This window comes from Pomacea canaliculata, linkage group LG6, assembly GCF_003073045.1.
Source record: "Pomacea canaliculata isolate SZHN2017 linkage group LG6, ASM307304v1, whole genome shotgun sequence".
Taxonomy (NCBI): domain Eukaryota; kingdom Metazoa; phylum Mollusca; class Gastropoda; order Architaenioglossa; family Ampullariidae; genus Pomacea; species Pomacea canaliculata.
Genome location: NC_037595.1, coordinates 27323276 through 27343907, shown reverse-complemented (window position 1 = coordinate 27343907; position 20632 = coordinate 27323276). Strand labels below are relative to the sequence as shown.

The 20632-nt window shown below is 40.3% G+C and overlaps 2 protein-coding genes across 2 annotated transcripts; one reads left to right on the top strand and one right to left on the bottom strand.

The window, feature by feature from the left end:
- Nucleotides 1–2466: 2466 nt before the first annotated feature.
- Nucleotides 2467–13389, top strand: LOC112567139 (nucleolar pre-ribosomal-associated protein 1-like). The gene is made up of 12 exons (XM_025243697.1): nucleotides 2467–2775; nucleotides 3221–3284; nucleotides 4274–4436; nucleotides 4900–4996; nucleotides 6074–6349; nucleotides 6780–6886; nucleotides 7373–7507; nucleotides 9423–9535; nucleotides 9954–10124; nucleotides 10916–11671; nucleotides 12136–12362; nucleotides 12616–13389. Exons 1-12 carry the CDS (start codon nucleotides 2601–2603, stop codon nucleotides 12813–12815), a joined length of 2484 nt encoding a protein of 827 aa, XP_025099482.1. The 5' UTR covers nucleotides 2467–2600; the 3' UTR covers nucleotides 12816–13389.
- LOC112567160 (uncharacterized protein CXorf65 homolog) lies at nucleotides 13340–20591 on the bottom strand. The gene is made up of 5 exons (XM_025243731.1): nucleotides 20466–20591; nucleotides 18389–18475; nucleotides 17039–17161; nucleotides 14179–14253; nucleotides 13340–13723 (listed from the first exon to the last, which is right to left on the bottom strand). Exons 1-5 carry the CDS (start codon nucleotides 20488–20490, stop codon nucleotides 13620–13622), a joined length of 414 nt encoding a protein of 137 aa, XP_025099516.1. The 5' UTR covers nucleotides 20491–20591; the 3' UTR covers nucleotides 13340–13619.
- Between the last annotated feature and the right edge of the window lie 41 nt (nucleotides 20592–20632).

The window sequence follows — 20632 nt, the reverse complement described above, 5'->3', positions numbered from 1 at the left end:
ATGACGTTCAGTCCCATGTGTTGTCTGCTATGCAGTAAGTGGATTCAAGAGAATCATACCATGGTGGGGAAAAAAGATGCTTGTTTACCCATGATCCTATTCTACCTGCAGCTAACTTCAAGGATGAGAGGTAAGGGTGTGTGTGTGTTTTTAGTTTTTGATTTGTTGTTTACTTTGATTTAGAACACTATTTTTTTCTTGACTAACTCTCCTTCAAACAAATGAATGAATAATTTCGTCTGTCATATTATCTGATTATTTCACTTCAGAAGATGCAGCAGAAGACCCCACAGTGCAGGTGATAGCAGACATTTTTCATCCTTACTTAAATGAAAAATTGTTACCCCTTGGTGGGATGGCTCTCCAGATCATCAGCACTCTCATCAGTTGTGGAGTTTATGGTAATGCTGCATTGACAATGTCAAGTCTTGAAGAAATCTCTGCCTGAAAGTCTCATTTGCATCCTATGATAATAATAGTTTAATATGTCGATGTTAGCATCTTTTTTACCTGTATTCCTTTGTTTACTGTTTAAAAATGTAATAGTGTTACTATGTACTTATGGACATGTTAAAACAAAGAGCAGAATACTTTTTTGGGTTTTTTGTTTTCTATTGAGAATAAGAATGAGGGAGAAGTGTTGGGGTGGTTAATGCAAAGAAAGGTTTTTTTTTATTTAATTGTTGATTTCCATTAGTTCTATCGCCAATTGTTTATTTTAACTTTTTTTTTAACTTCGCAAATTGTTTATTTTAACTTTCAGGTTTTCAAGCAATGCATATAGCTAAGGAAAAGGTTGTGAGGCTGGCTACCAGCAGCGCACATCTTTTGGCAGGTCACTTCCACATCCTGGCCGCAGTGCTTAGGCAGGAGGCCATGAACTCAGGGCATAGCAAAAATGAGGAAATGAATAATTTACAGCACCAAACAGACAGTTGGGATGATGCTCTTGTGGCCTGCCTGCGGTATCTAACAACAGAGCCCATGACTTCCAGCAATGACTGGCAAGGGAGCAAGGAGAGTATGCAGTGTCTGGTGGAGCTGTTGTCTGCCTTGCTGTCTCGGGTAGGTCTGGTGTTTCACCTGTAGCACATCAGTTGCCTTACTGAGTCTCTTTCCTTTAACTTAAGATTTTTTTTTAAACAGTTAAAATAATTTTTACCTATGGGAGATGACATGACCATGGAAGTGGCAAAATTCCTCTGGTCAGCATGGCATAAATAACAGCTTCTTCTAATGAAAAAAGCTGTACACAGTAATAAACAATATTATAATTGAGTTATGTTTTACCAGCACCTGCTGACCCGTCAAGAAATCTCAGAAGTAGAAGTCTTATATACATGTGTGTTCCTTTTTGGTAATTGCTTTGGTCGTTGGGAAAGGTGATTAGAAATCAACATTATTTTAATCATCTATTATTTGGAGCTAGTGAAAATGTTTAATGCAGTGCCTTCATAAAGAAAACTTTCGCATTGATGTTTTGTTAATAGTTGTTGCTTTTGTTTTTCCTTAGCCCATCAGGTCAGCTAAAAGAGACACTATAATGGGATTTCTGCCTGTTCTTGTGAAAAGCTGTCTGAAGTATGTTCTTCTTAGCATTTGTTCTTAATCCTTTATTGAACTTAGCATAAATACAGTGGATGCATCTTAGCTTCTCTCATAGCCGAGATGCATTTGTTTGGCTTAAGTACAATTGTCAAGCACTTATATGCATCACAGTTTGGGGAAAATAAAGGCTTTTGGGGTGATGTTGAAGGTTTTGGCTCACTCTATTTCCTCAAAAGAGACAGTCTGATAAACATAGCAATATGTAGGTGAAAGAATTGAGAATCAAATCATAGTACAGGCAATACTTTTAAGTGTATTTAAATTTCATGGGTGATAATTTGATTGAAACATGTTTGATGAGATACCATAACATCTAATGATAATATCCATTATAACTTAAAAGAATAGCTAAGTTTCAGTGACACTTATCTGCGTGCAGGTACCATTACAAGAATCCCAAAATTTTGGCACTGCTGAGAAAGCTGGTGATAGCATTGTTTGCTAAAGGTATGGCAGTTTGTTTACAGACATTTTAAGATATTAGATTCTAGTCTTAGATTAGGTTTCTTAGTGTGAGCAGCAAGCTGTCAGCTTTCACTGTGTCCTCTGTAGCTGACAGCCAGAGCTAGTCTATTAAATTCTTTTTACAGATCTGCAGAAAATCTGATTACTTCATTGCTGTGTAATAAAGTGAGGAGTAAACTTGAACAGATTTTCAAAAATCTTGTTTAATTTTAAAGATCAACAGTATAATGGAATAGAAACCACATATTTATATATATCTAAAGAGTTGAGCAATAAATAAGTTTCAGTTTTGATTTTAGATAATTGCATACTTCTTATTTTTGATGATCTTCAGGAGAGACTGGTGAACATGTTGAGAAACAGGTAGATGTTCATTTCGAAGAGGATGGCACATCTGCCTTATTTGACCCAGAAAGAGAAGAAACTTCAGATGATGTCCTTTCAACAGTTGGTGCAAGTACCAAATCTAGTCCTGAGCTCGAGCTTTTTTCAGAGGAATATTCGTCATTAATTTGGACTTCTTCAACATGTGTGTTGGACATTCAGAGTTTCTAATGGTTATGAAGGGTGGGGAACTACAGGCTGTCAAGGACGAGCTGGTGTGGCTTTTGGTGATGCTGCAGCAACTAGAGAAAAAGTGCTGCTCAGTCCTATCTTACAACATTCTTATGGCTGCTTATGGGGCTTCTCTATCACTAACTGGTAAGCATGGACAGAGTTGCAAACTAGTGTCTTGATGCTTGCACAAACCTTTAAAACAAGACTAAGGTTTTTTGTAATGAACATTTCACTTACTAAGATTTTTTTTAGTAAATTGTATTTTTTAAAAAATTTTAGTTATTTTTAGTAGTGTTAAAATATCTTGCAGACACGATGTGTTCCTGTAACATGCTGCTCATACACAGTTGATTTGACCCCCCAAAAAAAAAAAGATCCTATCTTAAAGCTTGCTGTGTGTTATTTCTCATCAAGATTGGAACAAGATTAAAAAAGCTACATTTATTAAATATAATGTGCACATTATAAGATCAGTGTGTTTATGTTTGTATAACCCATTATGATATGTTTGGATCTTTTTCCCCCTCATTTTGACATCATTAAATTTGTTTGTAAGTATAGATGTAATGGAGGTTTATATCTTTTACAGATCAGCGGATTTTGTTCTTGGTGGCAGCATGCGAGAAGTATGGAGGATCTAACAGAAAGTTCAGGTAGAACAACTTTCCAGCATGGGCTTATGGTGTTGTTGGACTTTGCTCATGTACATGTTGTTTGAGAGTGTTGTGACAATTTTGATTAGAGATAGGAACTGTTCTGAGGGTTGAAAGGCATATGCGTATGGGGAAAGAAGGGTGTGGTACTTTCTTTGTAAGTATGCAGGTAATACCAGCAGATAGGTACCCACATTTCTAGAACTGTCATGCACTTGAGAATGCCTCCATCTTTGAAAACATTCTTTGCTGTGCTCAGCTTATACTGAGGATGAGAATAGGTCATACATACACACACCAGCATAGACTTGAAAGAGTGAGTGAATTTTTTTTCTCTTTAAAGACAGAGTCCGCTCATTATTTCAGTGTTCAAACTTCAAATTTTAAACAATGTGTTTGATACTTTGTGAAAAGAAAAAAATACAAAATTAAAAAAATTAATGCATCTTGCAGAAGAATTGCAATTAAACTTCTTGTATCTTATCGTTTGCAAATTTCTTCCTGCTGTCTCCAAATAGTATGGTTTTAGATGTATTTGTCCACTTATAATTGTCAGTCAGTAATTGTATTTGTCCTCTCACTGATGATCGAGTTGTGTGCTTTAGTGCTTTTATATGCTTCACCCTCAGTCATAATATCATACAAGTGCCCAGTTCAAAAGGAAAGCAGTTCAGTCTATTAAAAATGAACCTGAAAAGAAGTATCCTTAGAATAAAAGTGGGAAATTCTTAAATTCAGCATAAAAATGGTGAATCAACAGCCAGCATGAAGGAAAAAAACGGCACAAGGGATAGCCCTGACAAAATCAGATCAAATGTAAAAGCTGGAAAAATATGACCATTATTGCTCATAAGCAAAACTGTTTTCATTTTCAAATTTTACACCACATTTTGTAGCTACTTCTTTCTTAAACAAGGGATAGTTTCTTTTTTAGAAAATGCATGCACTGCTGAAGAAAAACATCAGGAAAAGATGGTGTTGTGTTGCAGGCCTGTGCTCTGGGGAGATGCTGCAGTCAGTTATTTAGAAGTAAAGCAACACATGGGGCCCTCATTGATAGAAACTCTGAAGCTGAAGCAAGTTGTGGACCACATAGACCCATCCATTATGGAAGCATCTGTACTTCATTTTCCCTTGCTCCGCACTGCAGATGTAAGTATTTCATTTTGCAGATTGGTTGGTTGGTTTATTTAGTTGGAAAGTGTTTTCTACTTGTGGCAATTTCGCACTATGGGGGAGAGAGGTGGGGGGAGGAAACTGGAGTACCCAGAGAAAACCCCCGAAGCCCAGCCCTGTTGATAGATGTCACATACATAGTGTCCTGAGATGAGATCTGAACCCTGAGCCACTCACTGCAGTGGTGACAAGCGAATGGTTTAACCACTACACTATTAGCCACTCATTTTGCAAAAGTAAGTAGACTGGCATGTATGCTTGTTTCTAGTCAAGAATATTCTGGTGGAAGAGTGTTAAATTCAGCATTGCCATCAACTTATACAGACTGTAGGCATATTGTGCAAGATTTAACTCAATATGAATCAGATTGTAAGCAATATTAGATGTAGTTAATCATTAGAAGGCACGTGAAAATGTAAAAATAATTTTTTTTTTTCAGGGCAAACAGACCAAAAGTGCTGAAAAGTTGATGTCTCAAGCCTGTTGTTACGACCCATGCTTTTTCCTCCCTTTGTTCTGTCACTTTCTGGGACCAGGTAGATGTCTTTCCATGTTTTGTGCTGTCACAAAATATTCTGTTAAAACTGATTTTGAAAGCAAGATAAAGTGTAATGATTTTTACTAACTTTACCAGAGAACCCAGCTTTTTGTAGCATAGGGGCTACCACCAAATGAATTAGCGGCCTTATCACTATGTTTAGTCCCTTTGTCTGCTTGGGGTTTCACTGTAACCAGGTGCACCTACCCTCAGTTGCTATATAAAGGCTATGTAAAAAGAGCTCAGTAGCCTTTTTGTTTGGTTCACTGACTACACTGCATGCATACTGTGCTGTCATCGTTCTCTTTCACCTTCCCACCTATTGTCTTACTCTGGTTGTAGGGATGAGAGCATATCAGAATCATTAAGACCTCTCTAGGAATAGATCTGCATCGTGTTCCCTTTCACCTATATGGATTTTGGCCTGGGTTCTTTGTGGAGAATTAAGTGTGCTTTGAACCCCTCGTCCATGCATCCTTTAGAAGATGATGGAGAAGGTCATCTTTTTAGAAGATCGTGGAGAAGGTCATCTTTGTAGAAGATGGTAGAGAAGGTCATCGTCTGCTGGCTTTAACTAAGTCAGTGATTTAGTCAGACTGCCATGCCCTGTCAATAGATCCCATAAACCTTCAGTTGCAAGGTGATGGATCCATGCTTCTGCTGACATGTAAGTCCTTAGCCAGTAGTGGTTTTCTCAGACAGTGATCTAGTGTATCTGCGAGACCTAGCAAGGGCGTTTGAGGGTTTACCTACGCATGACCTCTGCAGGATATCTGGTCCCAACTGTTTTTCTTCAGATAGACCTTAGGCATGTTTCTCCACAAACCTTGTCCTGATTTGTCTGTTGTTAAAGATCCATTTGAACATCGTTAAGGGTGCATGTAGTGCAGGTGGTGATGACTAGCCTTGCTTTCCACAGAAACATGACAACAACTTTATGGGACAGTAATTTGGTTGAAGAGCAGGTGTATCCCCTAGGCTCCAAATAGTCGAGTCATCTGGTAAATATTGAATAGAATTGATAAGAATGAACAGGAAAATTTCAAATATCTGAAACTATTACATATTTTTGCAGAACATGTTGTTGAGATCCGTCCATTCATCAACAACAACTGCCTTGGTCTAGTCTTTGCTGCCTTGAGCAGCCATGAAGCAGGAATGCGAAAACTTGCCTTTCTAGCTTTGGCCAACCTTTATACTCATATAGAGGGTGCTCATCATCTGCCAGAGAAGAGCTTGCTACTGGCATTTTTGGAACTTTTGCGGAACAGCCTTTCTAAAGAGAACCAAAAACTGTCCTGCACTATTTCCCTCTTCCTTGCCAGGGCAGTCAAGATTATCAGTGACCCAGGTAAAGGGATTTTTTTCCATTTCCTTCCTTGTGACTGAGTAAACATTTTACAGAGGCCCTTAGCACAATCTTAACAAATTGATAGGACCTAAGCATTTGCTGCAAGCTGAAAGCTGGACTTGTTTAGAAAACTTTATGTTCAAGAGCTATCTACAGTTTTAGGGAAATAACTGTTGCATCCACAAGCAGCAAATGTTTTCTGTAAAGTTTCCTTGAAATCTGTTTCTTACATGATGTCATGCATGACTTAAGGCACGCATATAATTTGGCCATATGGCTTTGCTCAGCTCCAAAACGCATGCATTAATGGATGTTTATATGTGTGCCTGCACTGCTATAATCATGTGATCTTTTATATGTACAAGTCATAGTTAATGAGGTTCATATAAATGTATGGGACACAGTTTATTTAGCCTATATAAATGTGCAGGTCATAACATGTACTGTGCCATCCAGTCGTTCCTGCTTCTGAAGCCAGCTCTAGATGTCAGCAGTGTACCAGAGTTCTACAAGTTTTTCAACAGCCCCATCCCACTGGTCTGGTTTACCATTTTTTTTTGGTGGTCATTGATTTGAAATCCTAATCTAATTTAGTTGGAATTGCTGTACTTAAACTAATGGCCGCTAGCATGGGCAGTTGTACATCAAGAAGTTGTATTAACTTTGGAATGCTTAAAATTGCACTTTTCTTGATGCTTTGTTTGGGGTAGTGCACACTATATAAAGTGTGATATTTTCCTCATTGGTTTACAATGTGTACATGCATTCCTATTGATTCCTTTTGAAGTAATCCATGACATTGCTTACAGTCTCTGCCTTGTTCTTTCCACCAAAAAGCTTTCTGAAAGGTTTCATTTTCTGTATCTTTTGGAGAAAGTGGTTTTTTTTTTTTTTTTGCATTATAATGTATTATTATCTACTATTACTCTTTGCAGGTGTGTTCCAGTTAATTTTTTTTTCACTCACTATGTGTGTAAGTTCTTAAAGGTAAAAAAAAAAATCTCTGTTGCTTATTTTTGTCAGGAAAGAAGTTGGCTGCTGCAGCTGCTTCAAGATGGACTTAGAGATACCAGTGATCACCGTGTGTTTGAACGTCGCTATTTTTTCAAGCTTGTTACATCACATATTAGCTCCAGTCTTGGTGATCTTAAAACTGTGGTCAGTTCTTTTGACTAACATGTTCTTTATCATCTTTACTTACTCGTGAAAATGGGATTTTCTTTTTAACAGGAAAGAGTCCTTCTGTTGACATTTATGGTTAAAACAAAAAGACTTCTATTTGTTCTCATTTGCAAAGAGGGAAGGAGAACAGAAAACGAGGAAAAGGGTAGAACAAGGTACAACTACAGAGAGATCAGAAAAACTGGAATAAGAATTTCTGGCAAACACTTGTGATTGAGCTGTCCAAATGTCAGACTTTGAGAGGATATTTTTGTTATTTTTTTTCCCCCTTCAAATTGGCGAATTCTGAGGGAGAATCTAAAAGTAAGGGTAATTTTTAAATTATGTGATAACTGGAAGAAAGAGAAGCTAGCACAGTGCAACATACGTACCTTGCCTGTTGGAGAATTTAACACTTGGCCTTTTGCTGAGTGGCAAGATTAAACCATGGAAGAGCAATAGGCAGAGGGAGTGAAACCTGTGAAAGTTTGCCATCAGATGTCATCTCATTATGGGTGTTGCTGCATGAATCAGTGAAAGGTTTGTTAGTGGGTAGAGAGGTTTATGAGGGGGTAAAAGGGCTTAAAGTGGGAAGAACAGGTGTAATCAGTGAGGGTCGTTCTGATAGCTCATCAGCATCTCACACACAAGAACACATTAACATATGGAACACCTTGAGCAGAGAAGATTGATAGATAACAGTGTCCGAGTTGACAGCACGTTTGGATTTTATGGATCCGCATTTGCCATGATACATGATGACTTGGGATACAGGACAGTCCATTGAAGTCACAGATTCACTACTGATAATGTAAGATCCAATGCTCGGCTTCAGGAGTAGCTGAAAAACTTATCTGCAGGAATACAGAATTTAACTGAACAAAGGAACAAATGTGTTGTCTGGGGACTATGTGGAAAAATGATATATTTGATAGCTCGCAGTTACTTCTATTAAACTAGTTTGCCTTTATTTTTTTATTCTCCCTTGTATATGCTACGTATAATAATAATGAGTACATTTGTATAGCATGCTTTCTCCAGCATTTGCCAGACTTACAGTCCAGTTAAGACAAGGCTCTAAAATGACAGGAGTTCACAGGTTGCTGCACTGCTTGCACAAAACCAATGGGGATTCCAAAGGAAGTCTTTGGGCCAGATGGTTGATAAAGGGTCTCATAGGATATCCTTTGGAGCTATTGTTGTCTAAAGAACAAAAGAGTTGCCGTGGTTATAGCAACAGTACCAAATGACCCATAGTGGCATGTAGCTGGTGAAAGACGTGAGGTTGCTGACAGTTAAGACGGGTAAGATAAAGTCAGTTGTCATCACCTTCACACTCAGTAGAGACATTTGGCTGTGTCTGACATGTGGTGAGCACTAACTGATGTTCTCACCAGCACCAGTCTTTCCTGTGAAGTGACCGCTAATTCAGCCCAGTGAAAATGTTTTAGGGCAACACATTTGAAAACTTTACAATTCTGGCTCTGACAAAGCGAGCACCGCAACAGACCAGAAACAGACGGAGCAAGATGCAGGATGACACAAATCGCGTCTTATCACCAGACGACAGAAGCACAGAGATCAATGATCTAAGATCTAAACTTGACATGTAGTAACCTTCATGCTGAGTGGAAGAAATGACGCAGCACAAGCAGTGAAGGACAATCTGGAATAGAGGAGAATGATGCAACAAACATCACAGATTGGTAAAGTACGCTAAAACTCGACATAAATCTATGGACCGAATAAAACGGCAGAGTTTGTCCCCTCCAGCCAGTTAGGTGAAGGGACATCACTCTCAAAATAAGATTGCTTTAAAGTTTGATGCAAATTTGCTGATAAAGTATGCATATATTTTTATATAAGCAAGTTATACTTCCATACATTTCATCTTGATTTCTAAATTTCACAGCGTGGAGCTTTGCAAGTCCTCATTAAAGGCTGCTCCATAGCAACTGTTGCCAAGGACTGGGTTGTTGAACATGGCTTGCTGCCCTGGTTGACTTCCTTCATCAGAGATTATCTGTAGGTAGCTGCTACTATGCGTCATGTTATTTGCCATCTGATAGTGATAGCTTTTAATCTGCAGATGTTGAGTGCTATGGACCATATTCATTCAATGCAAAATAATAACTTGTCAACCATGCTCACTCAGTGAAAAGAATGAACTAAAACTTTCAATAAATTAGCAAGTAAAAAGCAACTTGATTATCCCTTTACAAAATGTTTCCTGTTGAAAGTGTATTATTTTCCCAGGCCATTGTTCTATTTTTCACATGGGATATTAATGTCAACAACGTCAGAAGCATTGTAGTTTTTTGTTTTGAAGTAATAAATTTATTACCAAACACTTCATCTTGCATGTCATTTAATTAACAAATTGATGAAAATATTGTCTACTGCTGATTTTTTTTTTATTATTTTTTATCTTTTATCCTTACAGGCAGGACACAGCTGAAGACTGTCAACTGATTAGTCAAGTACTGCACCAACTTTGGTTTACTGTGCGCTTTGGCACCTCTAGAGTGTGGTGGCTGTCACTCCCACGACTTGCCCGAAGCTTACTAAAGAGTTCCATATTAGCATGCGTCCACCTTGTGTTGTCCAAATCCAGGTATGGAACTCAGTTTTTCTCATCCCTTATTCATTAATTCATGCCATCAGTAAAAACATGTAACTAATATGGAAGACAAAATGGAGCTGTACTTTCAAATAAAAGCAGTGCTTTGTAGACACTTGTTTACACAATGTAATGGTTGAGTTCTGCTTCAACTTCTTTACTTGGATGTCTTTATGAAATGATTGAAGAACAATTATATTTAGATACATCATCTGATTGTGATGATTAGGGTAATCTCCCTTTTGCCAACGGGTTGAAGATGACTTTTCTCTACATCATATTCTTCACATAGTTCTCCACCTGGCTTGATCTTCCTAAGAGAAACTGGCTATCGCTACATTGTGTACTGTTATGTTACATCACCACTTCATCTTTGTGTTTTGTTACTTTATTGTGCAGTATTTGCTCTTCCTGTGCAGTGCACTGAGCTAGACAGCAAAGCACGCTATACAGGTGCACTATTATTGCTGTAAAGCGCTTTGAGTTGTGCTGTTGCTGGAGAACGGCGCTGTATATATGCATTTATTATTATTTTACTATAAAAGTAGGAAATGAACATTCAGCATGCACCAAGGTACAATTATCTCCCTTGGATCATCTGTTCCGCATGTAGCTGGCATGACTGAGTTTTATTCATTCTAAAAGGGATGTTAACATCATGCTGCTGTTTTCTACTAAGAACAAATGAGTTATTCTTATTCCTTCCCCACCCATTCCAGGCATCCTGCTGCTTATGAACTATTTTATAATTAAAATGACATGCTTCCTATGTTTCTCATTTTCAGTGCTTTGAATAAACAGTCTCTAGAATGGCTTTTGAGGATTTTGCACAACCCAGAACATCCTAATCTGTCTGCAGTCACCCAGCCAACACCCAGCCTTGTAGCCATGGCCTTGTGGCACCTTGGTCATCTGGGTCAAAGCCAGGAAGCTGCTCTTGCAGCAGAAGTGGCTAGGCAGCTGTCCTTTTCCCATGGTTTCCATTTGCCCAGCTCAGCACATGCCAATGCTGCAGGACGAACAGCTAAAAGGAAACTTGAAAAACTTGATGGCATGACTAATGCTACAGAGAAAGATAACCTAGCCTATGTTTACAGTCTCACACTGTCCCTTTTGCTTGAATGTGATTTAACTTGTCATAGTGACAACAGTGGGATGGCTTTTTCGGATAGTAAGGCAGCCATAGTGGAGGCTGCTTGGACTGCTGCTAAATGGGTGCTGAGTGAGTCTCGCTGTGTGCAATCTGGCAGCAAACTGTTGACTTTGGTAACATGGGTGGACAAGGTTTTGACATATATTGTTGAAAGTGTGGAAGGAGATAGAGAGCGTAAACTGAAATTGATCAAACGCTTACCATCGTTTCTCACCAACCTTCTAAGCAGCTATGCTGCAATGGCAGAAACTTTGAAACCAAGCCTTCCTTACATTGCACCAACAAGCACACATTGTGTATTTGAAGCTGTGGCACACCTGCACAAGCATGTCGATGTTAACATCTATACCACTACCCTAGAACAGTTGGTTTCCTATTGGTGCTTCAGGTAAATAATAAGTACATTTATGATGTTGCTCAAAATTATTTCTTAGAAAAATGTGTAGAATGTAAGAGCTGCATTTTTTTTCTTTTCTTTTTTTTTCTTTTGTGGCTGTTACTGTGTCTATGGATCTTGTCATTTTCCTTTTAGTACCTATCCATGCAGTAATATTTCAGAGAACTGAAGTAAATATTTGCATAAGGAGTTTAAGAGGGGGAAAAATGATAAAATGAATGTAAGGGAATTGTTTAACGGCTGAAGTACAACATTAAATGCAATATTTGGCTGATAAGGATCAACAGATCACTTGGTTAAAAAGGGTAAGCAGAACTTTGTCACAAGCAGCCACCAAGTGCATGATACAGTATTTGAAGGCACACTGAGATCAGTAAATTCTTGTCAGGGGAATGCATGAAGTTCTTTGCCAGAAGATAACTGTCCTTGAATGTCTTTGGTGCTTTTGCTGGCAGGTGTAGCAGGGAAAAGCAGGAGGAAAAATCAGGATATGTTTCTTGTGGTGAACAAACAGGCTGTTCCCCCTATGCAGCAGTTGTAGCTTGCCTGAACAAAACGGTGGTCCATGTCCTGGATGTCATGCATCAGTCAACAGAGAATGACAAGCTACAAACATCACCTCAATTGCAGGCAGCTGCTTCATTTTGGGATGTGATTCACTGGTGTCAGAGCTCAGACACAAGTATGTTGCTTGTTCTTGAGAGTTCCCACCCACTAACAGCATGGGATGAAATTTGTTGAACATGATAAAATCATATAAAATGGACTTTTTCATGTTTATTTTACTCCTCATTCTTGGGGCATTTAGAAAGGTGCATATTAGAGACATTTTGTTTATCCCAGTCCTTAGTTTTCAGCATATTGTCACAATATTGTACTGGGAAGTGGGCTGGGGAATTAATAACTGAAGAACCTTAATTTTTTTTTTTTTTCAGAACTTCATCAGGAGGTGCTGTTAGCAGGTTTGGTGGAAGCGTGTCTAAAAAGAACAGCACCTGCCAGTCCACTTATCATGATGAAAATTGTCACAAGTGGTGACAAGAAACCAAAGGGTGATAAAAGAGAAGACAGCGCAAAAACACCAAAACTCAGGAAGGGAATTAGAAAATCTCTAAACAGAAAGAGTACCACATGATTTGCGTGACAGTTCCTTTTGGTGCTAGCCTGTGTTGATTTCATTTACCTTAGTACTAAAGCAAAAAAATATGTTGCCGTGAGCCTGCTGTTGAAGTACATTTTTTTCCATGCTTGTGTGTGAGTGTGCGCGCGCGTATGTACCTGATTGAAATCTGTTGTTCGCTTGGTACCAGGGCTTCTGCTTACGCAAAAAATTGCGTACAGTAAGCATTAAAAGTTCAGAGGACCCCTTCAATTTCTGTCAATGGGGTCCCCTTCAAATTTGGGCGAAGAACAGGGACCCCTTCTTCAGATTTTTAAGAAGGACCCCAAAGAATTTAGCCTTAGCAGAAGCCCTGCTTGGTACAATGTCAATAGCTGTAGCAAGGATCCTTAATCTTTTTCTTGAAAAACTAGCCATGGTGAGCTGGCATCATTTACATGTCATTTACTTGTAATCTATCAATCTGTTTTAAAATCCTCAGTCACCATAAAGAAGCAGAATTTTATCTCACTTTTCATGAAACTGTCAACAGCCTATAATTTTTGTTTGTTTGTTATTATTTTATTATTAAATAGCTTATGGCTCTTAAGTCCGTGTCATTTCTTAACCTGCATTTCTGCATGATACATGCATTAGTTAATCCAAGAGATGTTAGATACATACCCATTTACATATAAATCCTAATTTGATTACATGTGACAAACATTCAGATCTAGTGAAAGGTTGAGGATTTTCATTTTGTAACTGCCGGTCAAAGGAATATAAATGCTCCTGGCTGAAGTTGTCCACCAAATATAAGCTGGTGTTAAACTATGTAGCCTACTTTAATTTTTTTCCCTTTTTCTGCTGTGCTTGTGCCTTCTTTCTGGGTAATGGTGATAGTAATTGTGGCTTTGAACTTGCTGTCTGGGCATCCAGATTTTCTGAAATGAATCATAAGAATGTAAGCTGTGGATGATAATACCATCAGCAAGGCGAAATGTGAAACACAGGACTATTACCAAAGTCACTACCATTTTTTTTCTTTTGAAAGCTCCCATTCAATTGTACCTATAACTCCGCCCCCCACCCCCAACCTCTTTCTACCCTACAAGGGTCCGCTGTCTTGGGCTCCAGTCTCACCTGGGACAGGCTGTTCTTTCGCCGTGTGTGACACCTGTTGCCAGTTGCTTTGATTTCCACATAAAACCCCTTCTTACCTTCTGCCTCCCACATGTCTCATGTCCCTCCACCAGACAGTCCGAAAAATCAGTTAAATGTGTGATGGATAAACATACCAAGGTAGTGCGTGTGGGTGAGAGAGGAAGGGTGAGAAAGATGTATCAGCCTTATCACCCAATGACTGCGGGAGATATAGCTAGGCACTGGCTCAACTGACCCATCAAATCCGGGAACCTTTTGGCAAAATTTTTCACCATAGGTCGTACTTCTTTCACCTGGTGGTTGGGGCGCCCTAGAAACAAAAACAAAAACCGATAGAATCGTCTGGATTAGACATCAAACACGATTATCGACACAAGTATCGACTCAACTGCTGCTGTAGACTTCAAACAGAGGGGCGGTGGGGGGAGATTTCATGTGTTTGTGAACGTGTGAAATGTAAACAACGTCTTGCAAATCCATAGCAGACCTCATAACATTCGAGACCAGTCAAAAGCTCTATCATTGCAGCTGACATTGAGTTGGTGACCGAGCAGGACTTGTACAAAACTCCTCGGAGTCTAATCTTTGCAAGAACCTGTGACGCTATATGTCAAGCCTTTTTACCACTAATGAGTAATGAGCCTTATAACCATTCAGGTGCAACAATTTCCAGCCGGAATTCCGCCGTGCTTGTGATTTGAGGTTTTTACCCGCGCTAACGGACTAGCCTGATAACATTAACGAAAGAGGAAAGTCTCCTGAGTGAAATTAGTTTTAATTATGTTTGAAGGGTACGTGCATTTATCATACTACACGCAGTTAGTATAGCACCGTATTCTGTGATTCCCACTATGGCAGACGATTTTTGGCCAGGAAGGCGGTCATGGTTGTGAAGGAGACTCGTTCTGAATGAAACGCAGGATCAGCTGAGTGTATCGGGCGGAAAAGGAGAGCGAGTGTCGCCCTGACTGCAAGCACGAACCAGATGGACTGCAGAAGGGAAAATCACTGGCGAGCATGCTTAAACCAACATCCGGAACTTGTTTTTAAACAGGTCAAACACGAGGCTTGCACCCTCTTTGTAATCCCCCTTTTTTCCCAATGGGTTCCTGGGCAAAGATACAGACAGCCCGACGTCTTGAAGGCGTATTATTCTGACTATTCATTATTACTGCTAGGTTCATTAAAGCATTTGTAAATTTGGCTGTGTTGCTTTAGTATGACTGTGAGATCGCTATCTTCATTTGCTTTCTGTCGCTCCCTCCATTCCCCCTCCTGTTATTATCGGCCATCCATCCTCTCTTTCTCAGATGACTGCAGGCGCAGCCCTCCGTACCTCCGAGCAGGGCCGCCCCGTTACACAAGCATGACTGCTTGGCCACGAAACTGATTGCCCCAAACTGTCAGGGTTCATAAAATCGCAGCCGCTCTGGCTCGCTTAAGCCTCGTCCCTATTAGAGACCGCTATCTGGAGATAAGAAAGATGAACTGCCCAGCTGGTAGTCGACGAATCTGTACATGAGAATGTAGCCGTCCGTTGGACTAACAGGACTCCAAAAGCAACCACAGCCGATGGGTGTAGAGTACGTAGGGTCTGCTGCAGCGCTTGTATGATTCGCAAGGACTGACCCCAGTTCTGAGAAATTGGGTTCCATATATGTGCCAGAGCCTACTGTAGAGGGTTAATACGCAGTCTGCAGAAGGGGGATGAGGTTGGCCGCCGCCGCAGCACAAAGATCAATCACTAGAAACTTCGAGTGTAACTCGTAACTGCTGCTTCACGTTATTGGGGCGTTTTTTTTGTTTTTTTAGAAGCTCGAAACAGCAAAGCCTTTGTGGAAATGCATGGCCTGGTGTTTGAAGTCCCTAGTATGGGTCAGGTCGGACTTTTCCACAATTGTAAAGAAAGCCGAGTTCTTCAAGGTTGCGCAGATCCCAAGTCAACAATTTCATATCTCAATTCTTCAGCAAAAATTCGGCAAGGTAATTTAAGATCTCCAATGTTTGCTGACGCACTTTAGCAATCACAGCGTCCAACAGGCGGATGCAGATCCACGGGAAAAAAAGAAATTTAAAACTGGCCGTCCAGCGCAAAAGACAGAAACTTGCAAGTAGATTGGTGTGTCCGGACATGAAGATAAATATCCGTAAGTTCTAGGTACACAGAAAACTTTCCTTCTTTATAGAGCTGTATCCATGAGTAAGGACGACGCCCGGATGCAAGTGCTGTAGGGAGAAGATTTCCGCCGTAAGTTGTGACCGCCCCGGTAAATTGTCAGCGACCGTGAGGAGCTGCCTGCTGCACTTCGTGGCAGTGATAGGGAGGGGGAAACACTGACGCCTCACATATACATGTATGTAGTTTATTTTGTGGTGGCCGACGCTTAAGCGGTTCTCGAAGTCTGTGTAGGCTGCTTGTTCAGGGCCGTATTCCTGTTCTCGATGTCTGGGACATAGCTGTATCTTCTTCTTGACGGATCGAGCTATGTCTTTTTGACAGAAGAATATAGCTCACATCGAAAAGGAGCTACGTCAAGGTTTCAGGGGACCGGCAGACCATTGGCATCACCCTGAGTTGCAAAGTTGTTCTTTCTGAAGCTGGTAACATCCTTTACCGTAACGGTCTTGCAATGCCGACTAGGTCGAGTAAGATAAAAGCGCCTGGCATGCGCTTTTTTTACCGAAGTAAAATTGCAGTGTTCTGCGTCTTTTTACTGAACCAATCCAACAAACATCTCAAGAAAAGTCTGTCGTCACGGAAGCTGCGTATCAAAGTGTTCTACATGAACTGATCCTGCACATTGTCCTGTTCCACATTGCCTCGTCTTTGGCCAAGTGCCTAAAAAAAAGTTTGACCCTACAGCGAAAAGTAGACTCAAAGTAGAGTGTTTCTCGAGATACAGGCACTGTCACATCCTGGTCAAACGATTATCACGATTCTTAAATATAAGCTAATCGTTTAATTTCTACATTCAGTGGGCACAGAGTTGTACTTGTAGGGTCCCCCACGCTGTCCTAAACAATTGGCCGCCAATTACCCGTTCAGCTTGTACTGAACCCCTTATATGGCTTTGCATCGCCACCATCACACTTACCTATACGAAGCGCAATCGGAAAGTAGATCTTCCTTTCCTGCGTGCAAGTGCTTACGTATTCCGATAAATTCTTGGACGGTAGACCCACCAGCTGCCCGGTCTGATCGCATAGGTCAAGGACTTCTGCAAGGACAATGCATGATCAAAACTCTGAGAACTCCTTTTCAGGCTTTTGTGCCCTGCAGGCCTGCTTTGGCCAAACATACTCCGCCCTGGAAAAAACTTGGTGGTCCCTTTCAAAAAGAGACGGAACGGTAAGACACCACTGCAGAGCTCTTAGCCCAGGACAGGCAGCGCCCTCATTGTTGTTCTTTCTGATCGTATGGCTTCTGGCTTTCCCTAGAAACACATATGGTAGTGTGGGACATCGCATTTAAGTAGGATGGAAGATGGCACGCACATACACGCACACAGGGAAGGTACAGGCTGGCGATGGGGGATAATCACTGGCCAGGTGACAGCCCCGCGACAGAGGGAGAGCGGGAGGGGGTCGACTAGCGACAGGATGTAGGTGCGTGGATGTGTGGGGGGGAGTGAAGGATGAAGAGGCGAGGGGCAGAATGTGAGGAGACAGCGCAGAGGTGGGAGCTCAGTTTTCTAGGAAGAGCGAGAGTGTGTTGTGTCGAGTTTCGCCATCGCCAGCACCATCGACTGGCGTTGGAGTAAACGAATAAAACGATCTAGAACCCACGAAAGTGTTGTGTTTTGTGTTGCGGAAAGATTGGGGGAAGAGAATCCGCATCTCTTCCCCTGTTACACACACATGGCTGATTCGTAAGAGCAAATGCTTTCAACGATATAAAGGGCTTGTGAGTCTAGTCCACTATCTCCATTTATTGACGCTCGGTTATGAGAAACAGAATCGGCACAGGCACTTTCAAAGTGTGTATAAAATAGTGCCAGACACGTTCTGCCACAACAACAATAATAATATATTTTGGTGTATAGTGAGAACAGAATGAGTGATAATTTCTTCTTTCAAACATAACTAGGTTTTTTTTTAATATTCCTTTTTTGCTTATGGCAGTCGTAAGAGTTTCAAGTAACTAAAACTTATACACAGAAGGATTCTACATTCGCTCGCCCTCAAAAGTTGAAGCAATTTGCTCAAGTATTGAAATGACTATTCAAACGTCTGTGACCGTCTTTTGTTTCTCCTTTATCTGTCCTCTCTTTCTGTGTGTATGTGCGCGCGAACGCTAACGTTTAATTGAAAACTGAGTTTCTGGAAAAACTTAAAAAAAAAAACCAGCGTTGTCATTAGTTTCATATAAACATGCGCTGTGAATTTGTAATTAGATCACACACACACACACATGAAGTAATCGAGATATACTAATAAGACAGTACCTTTCTTGTTCAAGGGACATTGTTTCCGGACGTACTCTTCGAAGTGGACTCTCTGACAATCAGTGTTGACCAACATCATCTGGTGATCTTTAGCCGCAATAAACGATGGTAAATACGCTTTTAATATTGACTGTATCTTATAGCAAACCTTCTTTACACTAGGTCTCTACCAGCCTTCCCTTTACCCTTTCTATCTCCGACACACGCACGCAAGCAAGCGCACACACGTGCACGACATCCAGTTGTGGTTCGTCAGGTTAACATGTAATGGCATCCAGTAATGAGGTCTTTTTGCAAGATAAGTTCTATTATATCAACCCTTGGTTCAGACGGAAATGGTGACAGTTTTTCACAGATGATGCATGTAATTAAAGAGTGAAAAAAGCCCACCCCTCCCCAAATACACAAAACTTGCCACCAAAGTCTGGGAGGTGACGTTTGCAATATTAAGAATGAATTATGACCCGTTTCCTCTTCTTCAGGATTTCATGATAAACGATACGACTGTGACAGTTAGCAGCATCTCTTGACAATAATAACCACTAGCGGTGACAGAGGTGGTGTGTAAATAGAAGTGGTTAGGGTTAAGACCAATGGCAAAAGCGTCTTCGTTTGCATATCTGCACTTCTTGGATTTTTTAGCACTTCACAAACGTCTACACCAAGCCTGACGAGAGCGGGAGACAGGTAGGTCTGGTTAAAAAGCTCGCGGCTTTGAAAGGAGCCTGGCCTTGGTCAGTGGATTATTTTCCTTCTTCTTTTCCTTTTAAAGAAAGGCTGACGTAACATTTTTGCTCTCTGGGAATTTTTTTTTCCTATTGAGTGGGGTACTACAAGTTTGATCTTTTAATGTCATCTTTCCTCATTTACTAACCACTCATGTGTGAACGCTTCAATGCTCAAGCAGTGATGTTGATTCTAGTGCACTTGTCCTAATGCTTGCAGTCTACATCATGTTACTGAGTGAAATGTAGATATTGAATTGTAAGCATATTATTATATACTTGGAAAATAATTGATGATTACAATTACAAGGGACCCGGAGAGGTTGTTTACCCCGTGGCCCGTGCTGGCTCTTGACGTCCCTGGTCTACACTAAAACATTTTAAAAAATAATTTTGTGACGTTAGCGGTTGCAATGTGGAATTCCTCTGTCTACTGTATTTTTTTTTTTTATCTTAAAACGAACCACGATGTAATAAAGTGTCGATCGTCGATGTGCAAAGCTGCGCTCGCAGCGCTATTTGAGCTTACGGTAATTTTCCTCGCCAAGACAAAGTATAGCAGTAATTTTCTTTTGTTATGTTTTTGGATTATTAATTTTGTTGTAAACAATTATTCTTGTAAAATTGTTACGCACTGAATGAATGAAGAACACGTGGATAACGATATAGAAATATGCGGAAAACTGTACAGTAACTACAAGTTACAGGTTTTACCCCTTAGAAAATTTACCTGGAGGAAAAAAGAAAGATTGGTCATTAACTGCGAGGCCAACGAACTGGACGACCTCTTACACAGCGGATGGCAACTAGATATAGTCGGGGAATAAGCTGTGTACGTGTTGTCTCGTAAAGTCCTTGGCCTGGCACAGCAAATGACAGACGATCTGGACAGCGTAAGGCAATCGTTGTGTTCTTTGTAGAATAGAAAGAATGCACAACAGTCCAGCGTGAATGTATTTGAAGAACCTTTTGTGGAGACAAAAAGTTTCTTAAGCCGCAAAGAACGCCAAGACGTAGGAGCAAAACAGATGATAAGCATACATAGTAAATGGAAGCCTTGGTTCGTACAAAAAAAAAAAGAAAAAAAAAGTCACCTGATGTTGACAAAACAAAAAGAAAATACATTGGCCCTTGAGCTGAAAGTCGTGCCGAAATGTTTAGAAAATAACTGCACAAATGTGATTCTTGTGGCGACCTTCAGTTATTCACGTCTGTACTGAGCTTCCGGTGTACTTGTCCCATTTTCCTATAATCGTAACTTCTCGAAAGGGTCAAAAGAGAAGGCTGATATCACGATGTTTAGAAACTAAAGGATGACAACGATCAACTGTTTAAAGTTTACTGATACTCACCTCCATATTTGATCCTAATAAACATTCTCCGCTTTGTTGGTTTGCTTCTTTCTTCGTAACATAGTATACACCAAAAGAAAGCGCAGACGACAAGTTCTGTTTGTCAGGGGAAGGTAACTCTAGTATAAGAACTCTGTTCACGAAGTCACGAGAAATAAAACTTTCAC

Bases quoted from the DNA above. Each gene is read 5' to 3' on its own strand.
- LOC112567139 (XM_025243697.1), top strand. From the start codon at position 2,601: ATGTGTGTTGGACATTCAGAGTTTCTAATGGTTATGAAGGGTGGGGAA. The intron at 6,350-6,779 runs GTAAAGGGATTT...ATAAATGTGCAG, and splicing joins CAAGATTATCAGTGACCCAG to GTCATAACATGTACTGTGCC. The intron at 9,536-9,953 runs GTAGGTAGCTGC...TTATCCTTACAG, and splicing joins TCCTTCATCAGAGATTATCT to GCAGGACACAGCTGAAGACT.
- LOC112567160 (XM_025243731.1), bottom strand. From the start codon at position 20,490: ATGTTTATTAGGATCAAATATGGAG. The intron at 14,254-17,038 runs GTAAGTGTGATG...TTTTGTTTCTAG, and splicing joins TCCGATTGCGCTTCGTATAG to GGCGCCCCAACCACCAGGTG. The intron at 13,724-14,178 runs GTCAGTTGAGCC...GATTCATTTCAG, and splicing joins AAGGTTCCCGGATTTGATGG to AAAATCTGGATGCCCAGACA.